The sequence below is a fragment of the Lactuca virosa genome, chromosome 7, assembly GCF_052849685.1.
Source record: "Lactuca virosa cultivar CGN04683 chromosome 7, Lactuca_virosa_CGN04683_v6, whole genome shotgun sequence".
Classification (NCBI taxonomy): domain Eukaryota; kingdom Viridiplantae; phylum Streptophyta; class Magnoliopsida; order Asterales; family Asteraceae; genus Lactuca; species Lactuca virosa.
This window is the reverse complement of record NC_136432.1, coordinates 33,474,303-33,495,961: the sequence shown is the minus strand read 5'-3', so window position 1 is coordinate 33,495,961 and position 21,659 is coordinate 33,474,303. Positions and strand designations below refer to the sequence as shown.

Below are 21,659 nucleotides of genomic sequence, written 5' to 3'. Positions count from 1 at the left end.
GGGTTAGGTTATAACTATATTGCGCTGCTCTTGTTTGAGTCCAACCATTGTAGTGTGAGACCTCTCGTTCGAAGAATTATCTAGTTTTAGTGATATGTAATTGTATTCGTGAGCTAGTTAGAGGAAGTTAGCGGGAGTTCCATCTGCAGCTGATGGCAGAGAATGGTATGGAGTTTGCCATAAGAAAACCTAGGATGAGATCTAGTGCTGGGAGCCTTATCTATGAGGCAAGGTTTTATGGATATAGAGTAACTTGGTTGAGTTAAAGCAATTCTTGAGGAAAGTACGGATAGATGTGGATGGTAGTATGGTCCCGTACTACTGGAAGCAGAGGATCCGTACTTGATTCAAGGAGTTGCGATAAAATCAGGGAGCTTGTGGAGTTGTGATTCCCCGATATATATATATATATATATATATATATATATATATATATATATATATATATATATATATATATATATATATATATATATATATCGATGTGTGTGTCCTGATGGTTTATATGATCTATTGTATGGTGGTATTGTGAGGTAGACCTACCGGCAGTTTTGGTGCTAGGGAGGGCTCGGGCTCAGGATCCAGAGCCGGGCAGCTCGATGAGCAGACTAGGGAGCTTCTCTCGTCATAGATTACTTATTGCGTTCTTGATCAGACTCCTATGATCTGGAGGTTTTGGATGAGTGATTGAGATCATTTCGTTCTAAGGTGATGGCACTAGTAGGAGCTCGATCTTTGACATTCAGGGAGTTCTGGGCTTGTGGAGCTCCGGATTATCATGGTTTGAAGGACCCCATTACGAGCAACCGGTGGTTAGCAGATGTTGCTAACGCTTTCTGCACCAGTCGTTGTCCCGATGGGGACAAGGTCAGATTAGCTTCATGCCTTTTGAAGGACAGGGCATGATACTGGTGGGAGGAGGTAGGACGTGCACTGGGTGATGATGCAGTTGATGTGATGACATCGGATGATTTCTCGAAATGGGTCCGAGCTGAGTTTACACCAGTGATTGAGGTGTAGTAGTTGGCGCGAGAGTTCCAGGATCTCTGCCAGACTATGGAGACGGTGGTTTAGATCACCGTGATGTTTAGGGAGAGGGACTTCTGGTTCCGCAGTATGTGGCAGACGAGGAGATGAAGAAGGCCCGGTATCATGAGATGCTGAGGAGAGACATTTGGCAGTTTGTGAGCCGATCCAGCTGCAAGACGCTGGAGAATATGATTGCTCGAGCCAGGGAGAGGGAGATTGACCTGTAGATGGAGAGGAAGAGGAAGCCAGATGAGGTTCAGACATTAGGGGGTTCGGGCAAGAGGCCCAAGGTATCAGATTCCAGATCGAGGGGCCATCAGGGCCATAGCCGCTGTGGAAAGTGCGGCAGGACGCACGAGGGACCGTGTAAGAGTGGTGGTGGTTCTGGCTGCTTTAAGTGCGGCCGGACGGGTCATTATAGCAGGGATTGTACTGCTACCACCACCCAGGGATCAGACCTGATTTGCTTTCATTACAATCAAAGGGGCTGCAAGAAGGCCCATTGTCCGAGTTTGGCTGCAACAGGACTGGTGTCAGCACCCGCTCTTGCGACTCTTTTGATTACTAACGGCCGCCAGGGCCGAGCAGATGCGCTTGCAGCGAAGAACAGGGCTTTCCAGCTGACAGCATAGGAGGCTCGTGCAGCTCCCGATGTTGTGACGGGTATGTATCTTCTCCTTATCTATTTTTTTATATTGAATTTCTTGCTTATGTTTATGTGTTCTATTTTAGGTTCGTTCCTTATGAATGGGATTTCTGCTTTGGTATTGTTTGTGTAACACCTGAAATCTAGATAACTTATAAAAGAAAAATAAACTTCATTAGAAAGGGCAACTCGTCGAGTTCGGGGAGGAAAACTCGACGAGTAGGAATCATTTGGGACGCGGGATTAGAAACCAACTCGACGAGTTGGACTGGGTTTGGGAAATCCTAAATCCAGGATTTTGCACCCTATTTAAATAACTTAACTCTAGGGTTTTGGCCTCATTTCCAGCCTCCAAGCCCCAAACCCTAAATCTCAAAACCCTAATGCATTGTGAGAGTATGTGAGCCATTTTTGAGTGAGTTTGTGTGCATTGAAGCTTGTGGAAGAAGGAGAAGCTTGGGAATTCAAGAAGAAGCATTAGATCTGGGATCTTGTCCGTCTTTGGCAGCTTTCTGAGGTAAAAAGTCCTTAACTTGGTGATTCATAGCTTAGATCTCTTCTAGTTTTGATTGATGGGTATTTTTGACCCCATTGTGGGAAAAATGATACCCTCCATGGATTGTATGTAAGGATTCCCACTTTCCAGTAAGATTTGGCCCTTAGAGTCATAAAAAGGGTCTCAAACCCGATTTTGTCCAAGAAAAAGCCATGTTCATGGAAGTAGATTGCTATATCTCGAGTTTGGGTCCATTTGAGGCATGCAAAGCTATCAAGTTGTCAACTTTACATAAATAGGTTATGGAAACAATATGGATCTGTATTCTGGAACCTTAGATCTGAGGAAAAAGCTGTATAGTCTAGAAATACAAGGGACTCGGCGAGTCCATAGAGGAACTCGACGAGTTCGGTCGAATATTCCCGATTCTGTTCATGGAAATCAGCGACTCCACAAGGGAACTCGACGAGTTGTATGGAAAAGTCCCGATTCTGTTGAAAATGAGAGAACTCGACGAGTTAAGGTAGAACTCGACGAGTTGATTCGTAGCATCACGATTTTGTGGTTTATGGGAACTCGTCGAGTTGAAAGACAACTCGACGAGTTGAGTAAACTCGGAGTGTTGACTTTGACTTTGACTTGGATGTTAACTTTGACCTTGACTTGACTTTGACCAAGGTTGACCCCTGTAGGGTTATGAAGTACAGAATGAGTTTTAAAAGGATAGTTTCCTATAATGGTTTAGGCCCAATTGGGAATTGGGCCATATATTGGGCTTTTATGGATCTTATTGTTTTGGACCTTATTGGTTTTGGGCTTGGACCTTAATTATGGGTCTTGTTGGGCCAGGGGGTAAAATGGTCATTTTACCCCAAGTAAGGATTATGGATCATGATTTGGAACCTAATTGCTAATTGGGTGATGTTTTGTATTGATAGCCCAGGGAGTTTCTAGGACAGCAGCTAAGGATTTCCTGCAATGGACTTCAGCAGTGTGAGGTGAGTTACCTTCCAGTAGGAGTGGATCGAAGGCACCAATGTCGGCCCACTAGTAGTTGATTATAGTAGAGATGATTGTCTTTGTGATAATTGTCTGGTATGCCACTATCTGTTATGCTATTTGTACTAGTATTCTATGATATTATGTGATAGTGGTAGGAATGAGACTAGTCCCTGGATCCGGTTACGATAAACCGGTAGGGTAGGTTGGGCACCCACATATGCCTGACAGTATGCTATGCTATGTTATTATGTGGTAGTGGTAGGGGTGAAATAGTCCCCGTAGCCGGTTAGAATAGACCGGAGGAAAGGTCGGGCACCTAGATATGCCTGGCAGGGTAGGTCGAGCACCCAGATATGCTTGACAAGGGGTAGGTCGGGCACCCCGGTATGCCTGACAAGGGTAGGTTGAGCACCCAGATATGCTCAGAAGGGTAGGTCGGGCACCCAGATATGCCTGGCAGTATGTTTATTGTATGGTATGTGGTATGATGGGGGAACTCACTAAGCTTCATGCTTACGGTTTACAATTTTGGTTTCAGGTACTTCGTTTTGAAAGGAAAGGAGCCGGCTCGATCGCAGCGCATCACACTATGTTTTCCGCACATGAGATCTTTGGGATTACACTCTGATATTGTTTTATGATAACATGTTTTGATTATTGACACTTTGGTTTTGACATGGTATGTTATTATGGATGTTTTCTTATACTGTTGGTTTTATAATAACTTAATTAAAAATGAAATTTTTGGTCTTGAATTTTGGGATGTTACAATTTGATTTAGGGGCTACCCGATCCTTTGTCTCACTTGCGCTTAGTAAGAGATTTGTTGGAGCTCTGGGGGAGCTGGTTTGTTCGCTTGATGTTGAGATTGATGATGATAGGACGGTCCGAGTTGCAAGGGTTCATCAGGGTTGTACTTTTCAGTTATACAGCGAGCTGTATCCGGTTGTTTTGGTTCCCATTCTTCTGCATGGGAACAAGGTTATCGTGGGCATGAATTGGTTGAGCCCTAATGGGCCAGTGATCGACTATGAGCAGTAGTTAGTTCGGGTTCGGGCCCTAAGTGGGGGGGAGTTGGTGATTCATGGTGATAGACCGCAGCGTGGGTCGATCTTGTGTTCTGCAGCAAGGGCCATATGCTATCTTCATCAGGGTTCCTCAGGTTTTTTCGCCTATGTGATGGATACTCGGGATAAGGGTAAGGCGACAGTGGAGGATGTGCCGATTATGCGAGACTACCCAGATGTGTTTCCAGAGGATTTGCCTGGTGTACCTCCCGATAGGCAGGTGAAGTTCAGGATTGATCTGGTTCCAGGTGCGGCTCCGATAGCCAAAGCACCGTATCGGTTAGCTCCTCCCGATATGGAGGAGTTGTCTACACAACTGCAGGAGCTGTTAGACAAGGAATTCATCCGGCCGGGCAGTTCGCCTTGCAGAGCACCGATTCTGTTTGTGAAGAAAAAGGACAGGTCTCATCGTATGTATAGCGACTACCGGGAGTTGAATAAGGTAACGATGAAGAACCGTTATCCACTCCCGAGGATTGATGATCTTTTTAACCAACTTCAGGGTGCATCTTGGTTCTCCAAGATTGATCTGCGATCGGGTTATCATCAGATGCGGGTCAGGGAGGAGGACGGGCAGAAGATAGGTTTTCAGACTTGATATGGTCATTATGAGTTCGTGGTGATGCCTTTTGGGCTCACCAATGCTCCAGCCCTATTCATGGATCTCATGAACCACATGTGCACACCAATGTTGGATCGGTCTGTGATAGTATTTATTGATGAAATCTTGGTTTATCCAAAGAGTCAGGAGCACCATGAGGAGCAATTGAGGTAAGTGCTAGAGACATTGAGGATGGAGATACTTTTTGCAAAGTTCTCCAAGTGTGAGTTCTGATTGCGCGAGGTGTAGTTTATGGGGCACCTTGTCAACCAGAAGGGTATTCTGGTCGAAAAAACCAAGGTCGAGGCCGTGATGCAGTGGGAGGTTCCGAAGTCTCCATCTGAGTGTAACACCCATAAAATTCAAGCCAATTTAAAACTTTTTAAAACATTTCAAAACACGTGATTATTACAAACTTGTTTTCAAAATAGTATATGGTCAGAGTATCCCAGGTTTAAATCATAAAATCATAAAATGTGAGGAGCGGTACGATCACGCCCTTGCCTTCCTGCGATCATCAGAAGTACTTGAAACAATAATCGATAAATGTAAGCTCGAAGGCTTAGTGAGTTACCCCCAAAATACCAACGCCATACAGATATAACCATATCATATAAACATATAAGCAAACAATACATCATGCGTAATGAGCCATCAGTCTGACTGGACCGAATCCCGGTCCTCAGTCTATCTGGACCGCTCTCCGAGCCCTCAACACGTCTGGACCGCCCTCCTCGGGGCCATCAGCCTATCCGGACCGCTCGCTGGGCCTTCGGCCTGACTAGATTTGCCCGGCCTGGGCCTGCAGTCTACCGGGTCCGCCCAGGGTGTCTTGGCCTACTGCACACAACAAGACCTGCCTCAACCCTTTCCCTAAACCAACAAACATGTGCACATACATATAAACAAGTAAACATGCAGATCTAACCGATCAATAACATAGCAACCATCCCATAACCAGGATACCGATCTAACTGATCTCTAGCATATCAACCATCCTAAACCAGGATGAAGTCTAACATAGTAACCATCCTAACCAGGATGAAATCTAACATAGCAACCTTCCTAAACCAGGAAGTAAATCATAAAGGGTCGGCCTTGGTGCCGTAGACCCTGTTAATATAGTGAGGAGAACTCACCTGGCACTACTGAAGTCCCTTAGACACAATCCCACACTGCTGAAGTCTCGCAGACTCAACCCCAGCTGCTGGATGACAGATTCCCGAACTGTCAACACCAAAATAACACCCAATTAATAATTGGGTTCCACTACATAACCATGAGTACATACTTTGGATAATTACTACATTACCCCAAGCTTGGCTTTATGCAAGCCCAAGGCCCACTCCATAGGCCCAAAGTCAACTAGGAAATCAAAGCCCAACATATGGGTCCCGATAAGTCCAAGCCCATAATCCCAAAATTCGGGTTTTTCACATGAAATGATTATTAGGGTTAAGTGTTCCTACTTAACCCATTAAGGACTTAATCCATTAAGGACTTAATTCATTAAGTCCATTATTGCTTTAGGTTAATTTACCAATGATTATAATTTAATATTTTAAGTTTAATAATTAATCAATATCTTAGGTTTATTAAGAAATTCCCGCGCGGTCCCGATAAATCCCAAAATTAGGGTTTCATGGCATTAGGGCTTTCCAACCTTAATTTGGGTTTCCAACCCAAATATTAGCCCATTAATCAAATGGTTGGGCTTTTAGGTCATTTAGGGCTTTATTGGGCCTATTAGGCCCTCTAGAATATCATTAAGCCCATTAAGCCTCATTGGGCCCATTAGGGTTTGTTAGTCCCTTTGCCCAATCATCCAAACTAGTCACGATCCAACAAGGCACACCGCCACCCGACACGGCGGCCGGTGGCGGCAGCCACCACTCTACGGTGGTGGTTTGGGTTTTTCTCTTCGTTATTCCGCTTTTGTTACAATTACAATGCTGAAAACCGAAATAACGCACACACACTCACACACACCTAAATCCCTAGTAAAACACGCATACAGCCACCAGCACGCGGCGGCTGGTGGTGGAAGAGCAGCAAAGGCGGCGGTTACCACCATGCTTGGCAGCCATGGTGGTCTTCCTTGGTTTCCGGCCATTCCAACACCATACACCACTTCTGATAGCAATTTGTGAAATAGATCCATCCACCCATCTAGTGGCGTCCGGCGGTGGTGATAACATGAAATGGCGAACAACAGCAGCAATCACCGGTGGTTTGCGGCGACAGCCACCACCTTGCGGTGGTGGCGGTGGTTTCTTTTGGTCCACTGCCCAACAAACACGTCGACCTACGCGAGCCGAAAACACGCGACCCGGTGACGACTTATCTTCAACGAAAACAGGTGGCGATGGCGCCACCGGAGCTAAGATGCAGCGCCGGCGAACAGCAGGGGAATGGCAGCGTCTCGATGGAGAAGCTGCAGTGCTCACGGCCTCAACCGATGGTCTGACAACCAGGTCGCGAGTGGCGCTGGGTAGCGAGGCGGCAGGCGGCTGCCTTATCCGATCGGAAGAATACACACGGAGGCAGCCGGACGTCGAAGGAAGGAAGGTGGAGTGGGGGTGCCGCTGACGGAGAAGGGGGGTTGCAACTCGACTGGTCCAAAGGAGTGACGGTGATCGCCGGTTCAGGCGAGGCTAGGAGGTGGCATGCGACGCCGGAGATAGGTGAGGTTAGAGTGGCGGCTGGAGGATGAGAGCATTGAGGGTTATGGTTTTCGGGTGAATGGAAGACAAGGATGATGACGGGTTTAAGTCCCGTCTCCAACTCCAAACTTAACCTTATTTGGCACTTTTAGTCCCTCCAGCTACAAACCTATTTAGAATAAGTTCATTAATTACCAAACAGCCCCTAGCCTCAAGAATTCTATTCAATATAAGTCCAAATGATACCAAACACCCCCTGACTACTAAAATTCTCTGCAAAATAAATCTCGAAATTACACTTTAACCCCCCGAAGATTCAAATATCGCCATTTGGCTTCTCGAAACTAACACCCCGCTAATCATTATCTGATTTTGGACTATAATAACATATAATAATAATAAAATCGCTTCTCGGGGTTCCGAGTTTATTATTAAATTATTATATTTTAAATGGGATGTTACATTGAGATTCGGATTTTCCTTGGTTTGGTTGGTTATTATCGGAGATTCATCCAGGATTTCTCCAAGATCGTTGTTCCTTTGACCTGACTGACCAAGAAGTCGGTGACATTTCGTTGGGGGCCTAAGCATCAGGCAACTTTTGAGACTCTTAGGCAACGGTTGTGTGAGGCGCCAATTCTGACCCTACCAGAGGGTGTTGATGACTTTGTGGTTTATTGTGATGCTTTGATCTCCGGCCTGGGGGCAGTATTGATACAGCGGGGTTGCGTGATGGCTTACGCTTCGAGGCAGCTGAAGCCTCATGAGGCGAACTATCCGAAACATGATTTGGAGTTGGGGGCCGTTGTTTTCGCCCTCAAGATTTGGCGGCATTACCTCTATGGGGTTCGTTGTACTATTTACATGGATCACAAGAGCTTGAGGCACCTGATGGATCAGCCGAATCTGAACATGAGGCAGCGTCGATGGTTGGATGTGGTGAAGGATTATGATTGTGAGATCCTTTATCACCCGGGGAAGGTACCTGATAGGGATCTTCGTCATGATTATTGGTGGCCCTGCATGAAGCGGGATGTGACATGGTATGTCGAGTCGTGCCTGACTTACAGGAAATCAAGGCCGAGCATCAACGTCCTCACGGCAAGATGCATCCGTTGGAGATTCTTGTATGGAAATGGGAAGACATCACTATGGATTTTATCACGAATCTTCCCAAGACTGCGCGCAGAGTGGATTCTATTTGGGTCATTATGGATCGTTTAACCCAGAGCTCGTATTTCATTCCGATCTAGGAGAGTATTTCTGTAGAGAAGTTGGCCGAGATCTATATCCGGGAGGTGGTGGCACGTCATGGGGTGTCAGTATCAGCGGTATCTGACAAGGATGTTCGTTTCACTTCCAGATTTTGGAAGAGGTTTCATGACGAGCTGGGCACTTGTCTTCATTTTAGTACAACTTTTCATCCGCATACCGATGGTCAGAGCGAGAAGACTATTCAGATTCTTGAGGATATGTTGCGTGCGTGTGTGTTGGACATTGGAGGGAGTTGGGATATGTATCTTCCGTTAGTAGAATTTTCGTATAACAACTTTTATCACGCCATCATTGATGGACCTCTTTTTGAGATGCTCTATGAGAGGAAATGTAGGACATCAATTTGTTGGGGCGAGGTTAGTCAGCGGGTTATGGGGAGTACTGATGTGGTGCTCAAGACCACTGAGCTGATTTAGCAGGTTCGGAGTAGGCTCCAGACAGTTCAGATTCGGCAGAAGAGTTATTAAGCGTTAAGTGCTTAATGGAATTTTTCGCCTTTTAACGATTGGTATTAAGCATTAAGTGCTTAATGGACTTTTTGGCCTTTTGACGATTACACCCAGCATAAATGGGAGTACGATGCGCGTACTCGTGGGACTTCTCGATCCAACAAAGCAGTCTGGTACGCAGGGCGTACCTGGGTTACGCCCAGCGTAGCGCAATCAGTGGGCTTCGATGTTGGGCTTTAGGTTTGGGTCATGTATTAGGCTTAGATGGTTGGGGATTAGTTGGGCCATCTGAAATCAAGCTTTTGGGCTAAGGAAATTTATTGGGCTTTAGGGTAAGGCCCATATTTGGGGTTTGGGACCAATTTGGAAATTTGGCCATAAGTGGGACCTAAAGGATCATTTGGTATTGGACCTTTTAGATTATGGATTTGGCCTTAGTCTTGGATCAAGTTAGGCCAGCGGTAAAATGGTAATTTTACCCTAAGTATGGATTATAGGATATTGAATGGAATCCAAGTGTTAATTGGGTGTTATTTTGTATTGATAGCTCGGGGAGTCGTCAGGACAGCAACTAGGGATCTGTAGTGAGTTTCAGCATTCGATGTGAGTTTCCTTACTGGGTTAGCGGGCCTAAGGCACCAATGTCGGCCCTTATTGATTATGTTAGGATGCTAGGAGTTTGCGTGACCCTTGCATGTATTGTGTTCTGCTATGTATGTCGGGCGAGGCCCGATGATGGATTCGTATGCTATTGTTTTATGATCATTGTATGTGTTAGAATGAATATGTGATATGTATACTGTATGTGAATAGTGGACGGGGCCCGATGTTAGCCGGGGCCTAAGAATAACAGAGTTGTATACCGGGCGGGGCTCGAAGTCGGACGGGGCCTGAAGCCGAGTGGGACTCGATACTAGGCAGGGCCCGGTGGAGGGCGAGGGCCCAGTGTATAATTTATTATATATGGTATGGGGTAGTTTGGGGAACTTACTAAGTTTGTGCTTACAGTTTTCAATTTATGTTTCAGGTACTTCTAGTTCCATGGGGAACAGCTCGGGATGATTGCATCGCACATACCACATGGATTTCGCACTTGATATTTCACTCTGATTTTAGGATATTTGATATACTTGTTTTAATTCGGATGTATGGATGATGTTGGAATACTGTTTTACTTAAATTAAAAATGAAATTTTTGGATCATATTTTTGGGATGTTACACTCTAGAGATATCCGGCAACAATTTGCCAACTTTATATGGATCATAGTCCTCTTCTTGTAATGATAAGAATCTCTTAAGATTCATGTTAAAACCCAAGTAATTACTTAAAGAGATATGCAAGTATCATCAGCATGATCATTTAACTTTGTCTTATACAATTAATGCATGGAGAAGGAGAGAAGAAACCTCTAAAATTTGGAATTCACTAACCCATGAAAGAATAAGATGCAACCTTTTTAAACCCTTTAAGAATGCTCTTTACCCTTTGTTTTTACTAACTTTAGGACACCATGTCCCTAGTAGTCAAACTCTAGTTTTAAAGGAGTATGGCTTTTGATTAAATAAAAGTTGCAACTTATGCTCCATACTCTCTTTTGTTCTCGATAAATTAGAGGAAAAAGAAAGGAAAAAAACTTTTCATGCATGCAAGAATTAACTAGCGTTTAAAACCCTTTCGAAATGCTTTTATCTTGCATTTATTATGCTTCCCTTGTCCCATGCTTTAATGATTAAGGAACACATGCTTCTAAATCATGTTTCCTTTATTAAAATAAGAATTAAGAACAATAATTAGTTCTCATAACTAGTCTTTACAACTTGACTTTTAAATTGAAAGAGAAAATGCTTGTAGTATCTTGACGATTCCATAGGGATCCTACGTTATTGAAATCGAGGATCCTAGGTTGCAAAATCGAAGGTGTTGTTTCATGCGGTTTATGGATCTCTACTCTTGTGTCTTTCCATTTCTTTGAGCAATGTCTTGTTGTCCTCTTGTTGTTGATTCAATTGTTTCTTTATCATCTTCACCATGGATAAGAGTTCGTTGTTAAAGATCAGAACAGGAGGATCCTGGATTTCCATGGCTGATGACCGGAGAGGTGTTCTTTTTAGAGGTATTCAGAGTTTTCCTCTGACCGGGAAGTCCGTTTGGAGGTGGTGGAAGATTCTTTGAGGAAATGGGAGGAATAGAGGAAGAAGATTTGTGTAGACATGATTTTCGAGAATTATGAACATCACCGCCCCACGGTGGGCGCCAAATTGTTTTTGGTAAAAAATCAATCAAATGAAAATAAACCAAATTATATGAGAGGTTGTGGTGTTGTGATTAATATAAGTATTAGATTGAGATCAAAGTGATACAAGTGGTTTACAAGGAAAGCCCTTGATCCTTAATAGGATCTTTGACATAAAACATTGGGAGGTGATAATGATCACCTGCCTTGTTTGATTTTATTGATTGAACAATAAATTACAAAAAAAATGATGAAGAAACAAGTATAAGCGTTCAGTAGCTCAAGGTGTCCAAGGTGTCAGCTCATTGTGTCGTTGTATGCATGTTGCAAGTGTATATATAGTCTAGGTTATGGAACTAAAAGTCTGATATTTCTGGGATCCTGATGAACTAGTAATTGCAATGTGTTTACACTTGGTATTCCCGGGTTTTAATCATGCTTGAAGTGATTTTTTTTTGTTGTGAATGAGTCTTATGTTGACCATTTCTTCACATGTGAGAAATAAACAAGAAATATAGCCGTTAAACTCGTTAGGAAATAATAATGGCGGTGTTTAGGATCCTAATGTATGTTCGAGATCCTGAGACTCCTTTAAGATCCAGGATCATGGATAGGTTTCAGGATCTTGACCCCTAACAATTAATATTGTTAATAATACATATAAATACATTTAAATGAAGAAAGAATATTAAAGACATTTTTTAAGGGTGAAGGTGGAGGGAATGGTGATGCTAAACGTTGAAATCATGAATGTTGCTTGTATATTCTCACTTTGTATATGGTCATTTCATATTTGTTATTATTGTTTTCAATTCATATATTAACACTTAATGATTTAAAAGAAGTTGCATATTTGTAAAATTGTGTATAAATAATTTAATGTAGAAGGATTTCTCGCTTTGTATATAAAATTGTTTAGGGTAAAAGGATTTCTTTTCAAACCAACAGATCCACTACAAACATCTACATAGATAGCCCATATCAAAATTCAAAAGTATTAATTAGAATATCTTGTTTAATAAAAAGTAATATGATATATTTTACTTTATCACATTACAACTGTTATGTTTCTAAAAAACCATATGAATAAAGTAATGAAAAAGGACAACACGCATGTTGGTAATTTAAATACTTACACACAACACATACACACATAGTACACGCCCACCCACTAATACATGTGATAGCAGACTCAATCATAATCTTGATTTGATCCTAGTTGCGAACCAAAACTCGATTGAAGAATATATATATATATATATATATATATATATATATATATATAAGAAATGTCAGCTTACATGTTGAGAATGAAAAGAAAAAAACTGAAAATTTAATGATAATATTGATAGTCTATGATGCAAAATCACTATTTATAACTAATTTTACAAGTAGACAACTTCTTTTAAATTGTTAAGTGTTGATATTCTGAATTGAAAACAATAATAACAAATGTGAAATGACCATCTATAAAGTGAGAATATACAAACGGACATTGACGATTTCAATATTTAAAGCATCATCATCCTCTCCACCTTCATCCTTAAAAAATATATTTAATATTTTTTTTTATTTAAACGTATTTATATATATTATTAACAATATTAATAATAACGAATTTAGAAAGTAGTATACTTATTTACATTTTTAATAATAATAATAATAACAAATGTGAAATGACCATCTATAAAGTGAGAATATACAAACGGACATTGACGATTTCAATATTTAAAGCATCATCATCCTCTCCACCTTCATCCTTAAAAAATATATTTAATATTTTTTTTTTATTTAAACGTATTTATATATATTATTAACAATATTAATAATAACGAATTTAGAAAGTAGTATACTTATTTACATTTTTAATAATAATAATAATAATAATAAGATTTTTGTTTGCAGAAAAGTCCTAATAATATTTTTGTTTGTAGAAAAATCTTAATATTTTTGGTCAGTTTACAAAATAGTATCAAATTAATTTTTTATCAACGGCTAAAAATGACAAAATGCAAACTTTTATCGGTTTTTAAGAGCTTTTGTGTAAACAAAAATTAATTTATTACTAAAATATAAACTAAACCAAACATTCTAAAAACTTCATTACAGGTTTATTCTTTTTCCAAAAATTAGGTACACAGTCGTTTTAGAACATTGACGTAGGAATTAGGATAATTGGACTATTGCTAGTATTCAAGATCGCTTCTATACGTGATCAATTCCATTTTTCTGGTACATGTCATTAATGGCAATTCATATCAAGCGATTAAGCAATCTTATTAACTCCTCAAAATCCATCTTCAACCCCATTTATCAGAAGTCAAATATTCGAGTGTCGCAAGCTTCATTACCTGAGAAATTCATCTCAACTTTTGCCAGCTGCCGTAGTTTTTCTTCTTTCTCTGCCGGCGTAACCGGACACATAACTTCCGGTAAGCTAAACCCATTGTTGTTTATGCAATTCACTATGAATTCCTTGGTTGTTCTTCTTTCCCACGTATCTTTGCATTTCAACTGTTCGAGGAAATGCCTGTATGAGTAATATAGTTTTTAGCATTGGTGAATGTAGTATCATACGCACTAACGCACCAATGGGGTATGAATTTGTTAGACAAACATGTTATTAGGTCGCATTGCGTTATTAATCAGTTCTATAGAATTATCACTAACTCACACTTGCATTACTTCATATGCTTAAATCCAAGATCAGAAGATGCTTTTGAAAGTGACGACCTTGAATTTTTGAAATGGCACAAAGGAGGAGGAATGTTTCACAAATCAGCAAGCATTGATCCCACTGCATCAATAGATTTTGGTGCAGTAGTCCATTCAGGGTCTCTTGTGGGTGCTAATGTTCATGTAGGATCAGGAGCTATTATTGGCCCCAATGTCACAATTAGTCGATCCACAAAGATAGGGTATAATCAAATTTGAAGTATTAATTTTACTTTTTCCTTCTTTCTCTAAAAAAGTGTAGTATTAAATTCCCTTTGTTTCATTAGGTATAATGTTTCACTTGCTAATTGCACGATTGGTGATTCATGTGTCATCCATCATGGAGTCTGCATTGGTCAAGATGGTAATTAAGATCAATTTGACTCAAACAATAAATTAATGCTTTAATATTAATTTCAAAATTTTAAATATCTTTAATGAAGTCATTCTTTTCAGGTTTTGGTTTTTTCTTGGATGAAGAGGGTGCCATGGTGAAGAAGCTTCAAGTTAGTAATAATCTGCGTTCATTTTCAATAATATTGTCTTCCAGTTTTCATATTTCATTTGTAATTTATTCTATTTTTCATTTTCTTTTTTATTTTTCTTAATATTCAGGCCCTGAAAGCTCTCATAGGGAATAATGTTGAGATCGGTGCAAATTCATGCATTGATAGAGGCAGGTGAGCTTATATTGTTTTCATTTTACGAGTTAATCCACTTTGAGGTTTCTAATTATACAAAATGACATATCTACCCTTTGTGCAGTTGGAGGGATACTGTGATAGGTGATCATTCAAAGATTGATAATTTAGTCCAGATTGGTCATAATGTAGTGATTGGAAAATGTTGCATGTTATGTGGGCAAGTTGGCATCGCGGGTTCTGTAACGTATGCCATTTTTTTTAACGATTAAATAAATTTTTTTTAATATTTAATAAGATCCGTTTGAGTTTTTTTATAAAATTTGTGACATTGTTTTCATATTTAGGATTGGCGATTATGTAACTTTAGGTGGAAGGGTTGGAGTTCGTGATCATGTCACCATCGTGTCAAAGGTAGTATTTCAGTATTTTGTTTTAAATTAAAAAAGTTAGATTATTAATTTCATTATATATTTTTCGTAATCATTATTTAATACATTAATTATTCAAAAAATGGATAACATAATGCAGGTGCGTCTAGCAGCTAGTAGTTGTGTGACCAAGGATATTACTAAACCTGGTGACTATGGTGGTTTCCCCGCTGTAAGAATATTCATAACATATTCTTCAATTTTTTAATTTTTTTTTATTTTTTGGTTTGATTAGAAAATGTTTCCTTTGATTTTTCTTATAAAGTGTTTTTCTGAATAAATAAATAATGTTAAAAAATACTCGAGAAAATGAAAGGGAACATAGGGAAATGGAAGGAAAAAATAAATGATGGCAAATTTGTAAAAAGTTAGGGCTTAACGAGGAAAGTCTTCTCGCCTCCTATCACTGACTTTCTTTCTGTATTAAGTCGTTCTTTCTGTATTAAATCAAAAGGAAGCAGAACGTAAGTTTTAACTTTAATTATTTAATACAGATTCCAATTCATGAATGGCGAAGACAGGTTGCTAATCGTTCGCGAACATCAAAATAGACAAAGATTTTGTTGGGTTACTATGTGAATTAGTTGATTATGTTTGCTTGGTTTTATATTGTAACATTAGTTGATATTTGTATTTGTTTGTTGGTCTTTGTAACGAAGAAACTAATGATTTCCATACTCTTATTTTGATCAACATTGTTTGTGGGTCATATTTTATTTCATAATATCCATTTCTCATTATGTTATTGTAGCTGATTTTCGAGTTGTTTGTTAGATTTTGGACTTGAAGAGTGGGAAAAATGGTACCATATTGAAGCCCAAAGAAACCAAAAGTAATTTAAGTTGGAGGGTGATTATTTGTGGACAGTTTGTTTTTAAATGTTAACGATGAGGCATACACCGTTTTTGTACAAATGAGCGGGAGTGTAAGACCTTCCACGTCGGGTCTTTCAAAAATTTCATGCAATGCCATTTGGACTTTATCTTTCAAATTGTGAAAGGCTTGCAAAGCGATATATTAACTAGTTTATAGAGGATGACAGGGGAAAAAGTGTGGATCAGTTCAAAAAGGCATCTCGTGACAGTGTTGTTCTTGTGAAAAGACGCTCATCTTTTCGTTTCTTTTTCTCTCTAGGCATACTCATCTGAAGCAAAAGATTCAACATGAGAAAAACATGAGTAAAGCATGAAAGAAAGGGGAAAGGGAAAATTTATACTCGAGCTACCAGATGATTTCCCTTTACCTTCCATTTTAAATTCCCTCAGCAAATAATGGCAGATGATCTATGCTTCTTCATTAAGGTATACTTGATTCAATCTATTGCCTTTCTCTTTCCTTTGGTTTCATTCAATATCAAATCTATTCTATGCATTCAATTCATGTCTCTCTTCTTGGATGCAAGTACAAAACAAACAATATATACGAATGCTTTGAATTACATGATATGCTTATCATTAGACCTCCAGTAAAGAATTCATTATAGTTGAGAATAAGTTTTTTAGCTTTTGTTATGGTATGTGGGGTTTTCATGTATTCAATTAGTCTAAAGAAAATTAGCAATTCACAATGGCCGGTTTCATTAACATAAAAGTGGTTGAAAAACCTTGCGAGGTGCCCAATGTTGAAAAATAAGAGAGGCCTTATGTCCATTTCCTAAGGATAATGAGGCTTCCACTTGGATAGAAAAGTTGGATCAACTTTATAAGAGCTCTTCCCAAAGTTTTAGAGTTGTTGGACATGAATCTAAAGTATGTGATTCTTCTTTTTCTAATTCCATTTTAAAACCATATCAGCAATTTCTTTATATCTTTTTACAGTTAATATAGTTTCAAGAAAAAACCATAGCACATATCTTTCAAGGATTGTAATCAGATATAATAATTCTGTTTGGTTGTATTGAGTAATTCAAGCATGTTGTTTATTATGTACATATACAAAACAAATGAAAGTGAATTGAAAGATAACGAAAAAATTTTATATTATCCAAAAAATATAACTTTAAATGAATTATTCTCTAAATAAATCGTATATAAACATATATCATATCGTTTGTATTATATACTACAACTATTTCAAATAGTGAAAAATTTTTAAAAAAAAATATTTAAATATATAGAAATCATCAAATAGAGTTATAATAAAAAAACTATTTCTAATTACTTATTTTTCTTGAAAAAAAATTAATTAAAGTTTTGAAAAGTTCTAAATACATAATTTAAATTAAGATAATTGAAGGAAGACTATATAAATTCATAACAATAAATCTATATGTTAATTTTTTTCTATAATTATCGTACAATTACGCACCGAATCAAGTCCTATTTTGAGAATCCAAACACGGCGAAGTGGCATTCTTTGAATTAGTCAATTTTGGTTCAAATTTTGGGTTTTTTTTTTCTTTTTTGGCAATTAACATAGCACGTCAGATATAGTTATGTTGATGGTCACCACATCTATTTATAAAATCATTAATGTAGCTTGTGGGATATATTCATATTTATTAAATATATAAAATTACATGTGATCAAATATATAAAATCACATGTGATTAAAATATACGAGAAAAAATTATTGAATTGAAAAGACGAAAATTAATATTATCTACATAAATCATATGTAATTATGTAACATCCATAAAATTCATGAAAAATTTAAACTTTTAAAACCAACCCACAAATCATCATTGTTTACAATTTAGTTTTCAAAACATGTTTAATATCAGAGTTTTCCCAAAATCATGAATCAAAACACGAGGAGGTGCATGATCACGCATTCGCCTTCCCGTGATCATCTGAGGTACCTGAAACATAATCCAAAACTGTAAGCTAATGCTTAGTAAGCTTTCCCCCAAAGTACCAACACATAAAACATATAACAGTAACATGCAGCATGCATACATAGTCTTCAGCATGACTGGACCGCCTTACAGGCCTTCAGCCTATCTGGACCTCTCTCCGGGCCTTCGGCTTGACTGGACCGCCTTGCAGGGCCTACCGTCTATTCAGCCTATCCGCCCCCCGGGTGTCTTGGCCTTCAGCACAAAGCAGGACCGCCTCAACCCAACCAACCATGACATGTCGACATACACATAACTAATAAATATTTAACCGGACATCAAACAAACATGCAAATATCACAACCACATGCTAACACCCTATCTACCAGGGTACAGATATAACATATCACTACAGTACACGATCATACGATAAACCAGGATAACAATCCAAAGGGCCGGCCTCGGTGCCTTCGACCCGTAGGTACAGTGAGGAAAACTCACCTCGCAAGCTGAACAGAACTGATAAGGTCCGAATCAAAGTCTCAGCTCTCTAACCGATACCTAATTCCATCAAAATCCCAAAATACACAAATACCCTCAAGGTCAAACTTCATAAAACTTGGTCAAAGTCAAATTCAAAGTCAACTAGTCAAACCCACTAAGCCAAATGAGTCAACCCGGTCGAGTCAACTCAACCAAGCCACTCACAAAGCTGAGTCATGCGAGTATGCGGGGCGTACCCCGGAGGTACACTTAGCGTACACGGCATAACCTCGCAATCTCAAAACTTCAATAAGTATCGGGGTGGTTGACCGAGTACGCGAGGCGTACTCCCACTTACCCGGGGCATAACCTCGCAATCTCAAAACTTCAATAAGTGCTTAATGGCTTAAGCACTCAAGCCCATACTTCAGATCCACGGTCCAAATGCACCCTAGAGTCATAAAGGTTCCAACTTTATGACTTCCCACGCCTAAAAAGAGCTTAACAGAAGGTCTTAATCCATTAAGACCTTCTACAAGATGCATGGAGCAAAACTACTGAAGGGAGTTCATTTTTATGGCTAAGGACCCCTCCTAGGGTCTGAAAGGACAACTCAAAACATCCAGAACATGCCATGCTCAAGATGAGACTTTTGGGACCAAAAAGATGACATAAAACCCCCATAACTAGATCTACAAGATTAAGAGACAAAGGTGCAAGCTTTATACCTTGAAAGGATTGCAAAAGAAGGATGAATCTCAGATCTAAGGTGCTTCTTTCTCCAAGTTGAGCTTGATCTTCTTTATTCCTCTTCAAAACACACAACCGCACTCTTTAATGCTTGAAATGTCCTCACAAGGTGCTTCTAGGGTTTCAAATCACGAAGAGTGGTGGTGTGTCAAGTCCACCAAGCAAATTACACCCTTTGTTTGCAAATAAAACGTAATATAATGGTAAAAAGGGGTAGCGATCCTCGGGGAAATGGTTGTATTCAATCACCAATGCAATCTAAAAGAACTATTGTAAATAAACTAACTAACTACAATTAAACTAAAAGGGGGTGTTATGATTGCTTGAAAACTAAAAGACTTGAATAACTAAAAACTTGCAATTAAGCAACATAGTGAGATGCTCAAATATTGGGAACAATTGGTTAACCAAGGCAATTCAACACAATGAACATTTGTGTGCTTATCATTAGGATCCAACATGAAGCTTATCATTCATCCCAAATTGGTTATAGCAATCATGAAGCATGATATGCCAAGATTCCTCTTAGGTAGTATGGAGGTTGGGGAAGCCCACAACACACCTTCTTAATCAAGATCAAGGGTTTAATTGAAGCAATTGGACCCAAGAAGTTAATTAGCCTTAAGAAAGAAGGAATCCCCAATTCCTAGAGGATGTCAATGCTTACACATCCATAAAGGAGCTATGATGCATAAACTAGAGATGATTTTTACCATCATAAAGCCCTTGTTCTAAGTTAATTCAATGATTCAATGCAAAACCAAAGAAATAAACTAACAATAGCTCATTCAAGTGCCAAGCTCATGATCAAAGCATTAAACAAGCATAAGAAATATGATCTAGAACCATAAACATAAGATAATTGATAATCTAGCATGAATCCTTCAAAAACCCACAAACATTCAAAGGTTTTAAAAAAAGTTAACCAATATAAAGAGTTTAGCCACTCATGGCAATAGAACAACAATCACAAAAGTCTAATTGCATAAAGAAACTACCAAATAACCTGGAAAGATGAAGAGGAATGAGTCTTTGAGCTTCAAAATCACCTCCTCCAGGTCTCTAATGGTGTAAAATCGAAGTTATGGCTGATAGATCTGATCCCCCAAGGTAATGGCAAGCCAAATGACCAAAATGCCCAAACTAGGCAGTTGTGCGGGTACCCGCGCGACGAAAATTCCACCCGCGCAAATGTTGTTGTAATGCTATTGGTCCTTCATTCCACCACTCCACCCTTCCACTACCAAAGATTCCTTTGGTCCCCTCCATATCCATGTGATTCAAATCAACCAATCATCTTTTAGCTTCAAATGTGGATTCTCCAAACCCAAAATTAATTATCCATGATCCATCTTCACAAGCCCACTTCATCCAAGCCTTTATCTTTTTAAGCCCAAATCTCCTTTGGTGGATCCGCCAAGCCCAATAGCGCCTCGAGAGCCCACAAGTCCGTCTTCGCTTTAATCCATAATCGCGATAAGCTCCAAAACCCTGTAAAATACCTCATGCAACATAAAAAGCACCCGGTACGATCCATACTAAAGAAAATAAATAAAATACAATGCAATAATGATAAAAAGATCTAAAAATCTAAAATAAACTAATAAAAATAAGGAAATAAAATAAGCTATCAAATCACCCCAAGCTTAAACCTAACTTGTCCTCAAGTTAGAACAAGACTAAAATGAGCTCGGGATGATCTAAACTAAAAAGGAAAAAGAAATGTACCATAGAACTTGGTCAACATCAGTCAACATGGTCAAAATTAGTCCTTCATGGACCCTATGCATCCTCAAAATGTTCCCCGCTTTAGAGCCATAAACCACATTCTCAACCACTTGATGGGCGAATAGATCACGGCTGGATGTAGTCGCGGTGTGCAAGACAAAGGAAACAGAGATGCGCCCAGTGGGGGCACTTTAAATCACCAATGCAGATCATAATGCACGAAGGAAAGTATGACAACCCGAAATTTCTATTCTGTACAACCATTCACTTCAATAAGAGTCAGAACAGTTTCTGCTAACTTTCAGGCTGATTGGATTAAGTTCTAGTGTTTTAAAGTTAGTAATTCAGGAGATGACAGGAGAGAGGATGACCTAGGGTTTATTGTGCAACAATAATGACCCAAAACTCCAAGAAATTGGAGTGTACGGCCTAAACAAAGGTGTTTACGGCCGTAAACCCTAAAAGAGGGTATAAATATGACACTTAGTCATTATTTATCACCTTTCACAATTTCAAGATCTAAAACTCAATTCTCTCTCAAGTATCATCGACTTTTCTTCTTGATCTTCAACATTGTAAGTGTTTCTAGCCCTAAAAAGTTGATATCTTACTTAATCTAGTGATCTAACATGATTCCATCCCTGAAATCATTCCAAAAGTGTAGATCTTCAA

The 21,659-nt window shown here is 39.3% G+C and overlaps 1 protein-coding gene across 1 annotated transcript; it reads left to right on the top strand.

The window, feature by feature from the left end:
* The first annotated feature begins 13,569 nt into the window (after positions 1-13,569).
* On the top strand, positions 13,570-15,990 carry LOC145125172 (putative UDP-3-O-acylglucosamine N-acyltransferase 2, mitochondrial). The gene is made up of 9 exons (XM_079060664.1): positions 13,570-13,895; positions 14,174-14,381; positions 14,466-14,542; positions 14,635-14,684; positions 14,794-14,858; positions 14,944-15,066; positions 15,167-15,233; positions 15,351-15,422; positions 15,745-15,990. Exons 1-9 carry the CDS (start codon positions 13,700-13,702, stop codon positions 15,799-15,801), a joined length of 915 nt encoding a protein of 304 aa, XP_078916790.1. The 5' UTR covers positions 13,570-13,699; the 3' UTR covers positions 15,802-15,990.
* Positions 15,991-21,659: the final 5,669 nt, after the last annotated feature.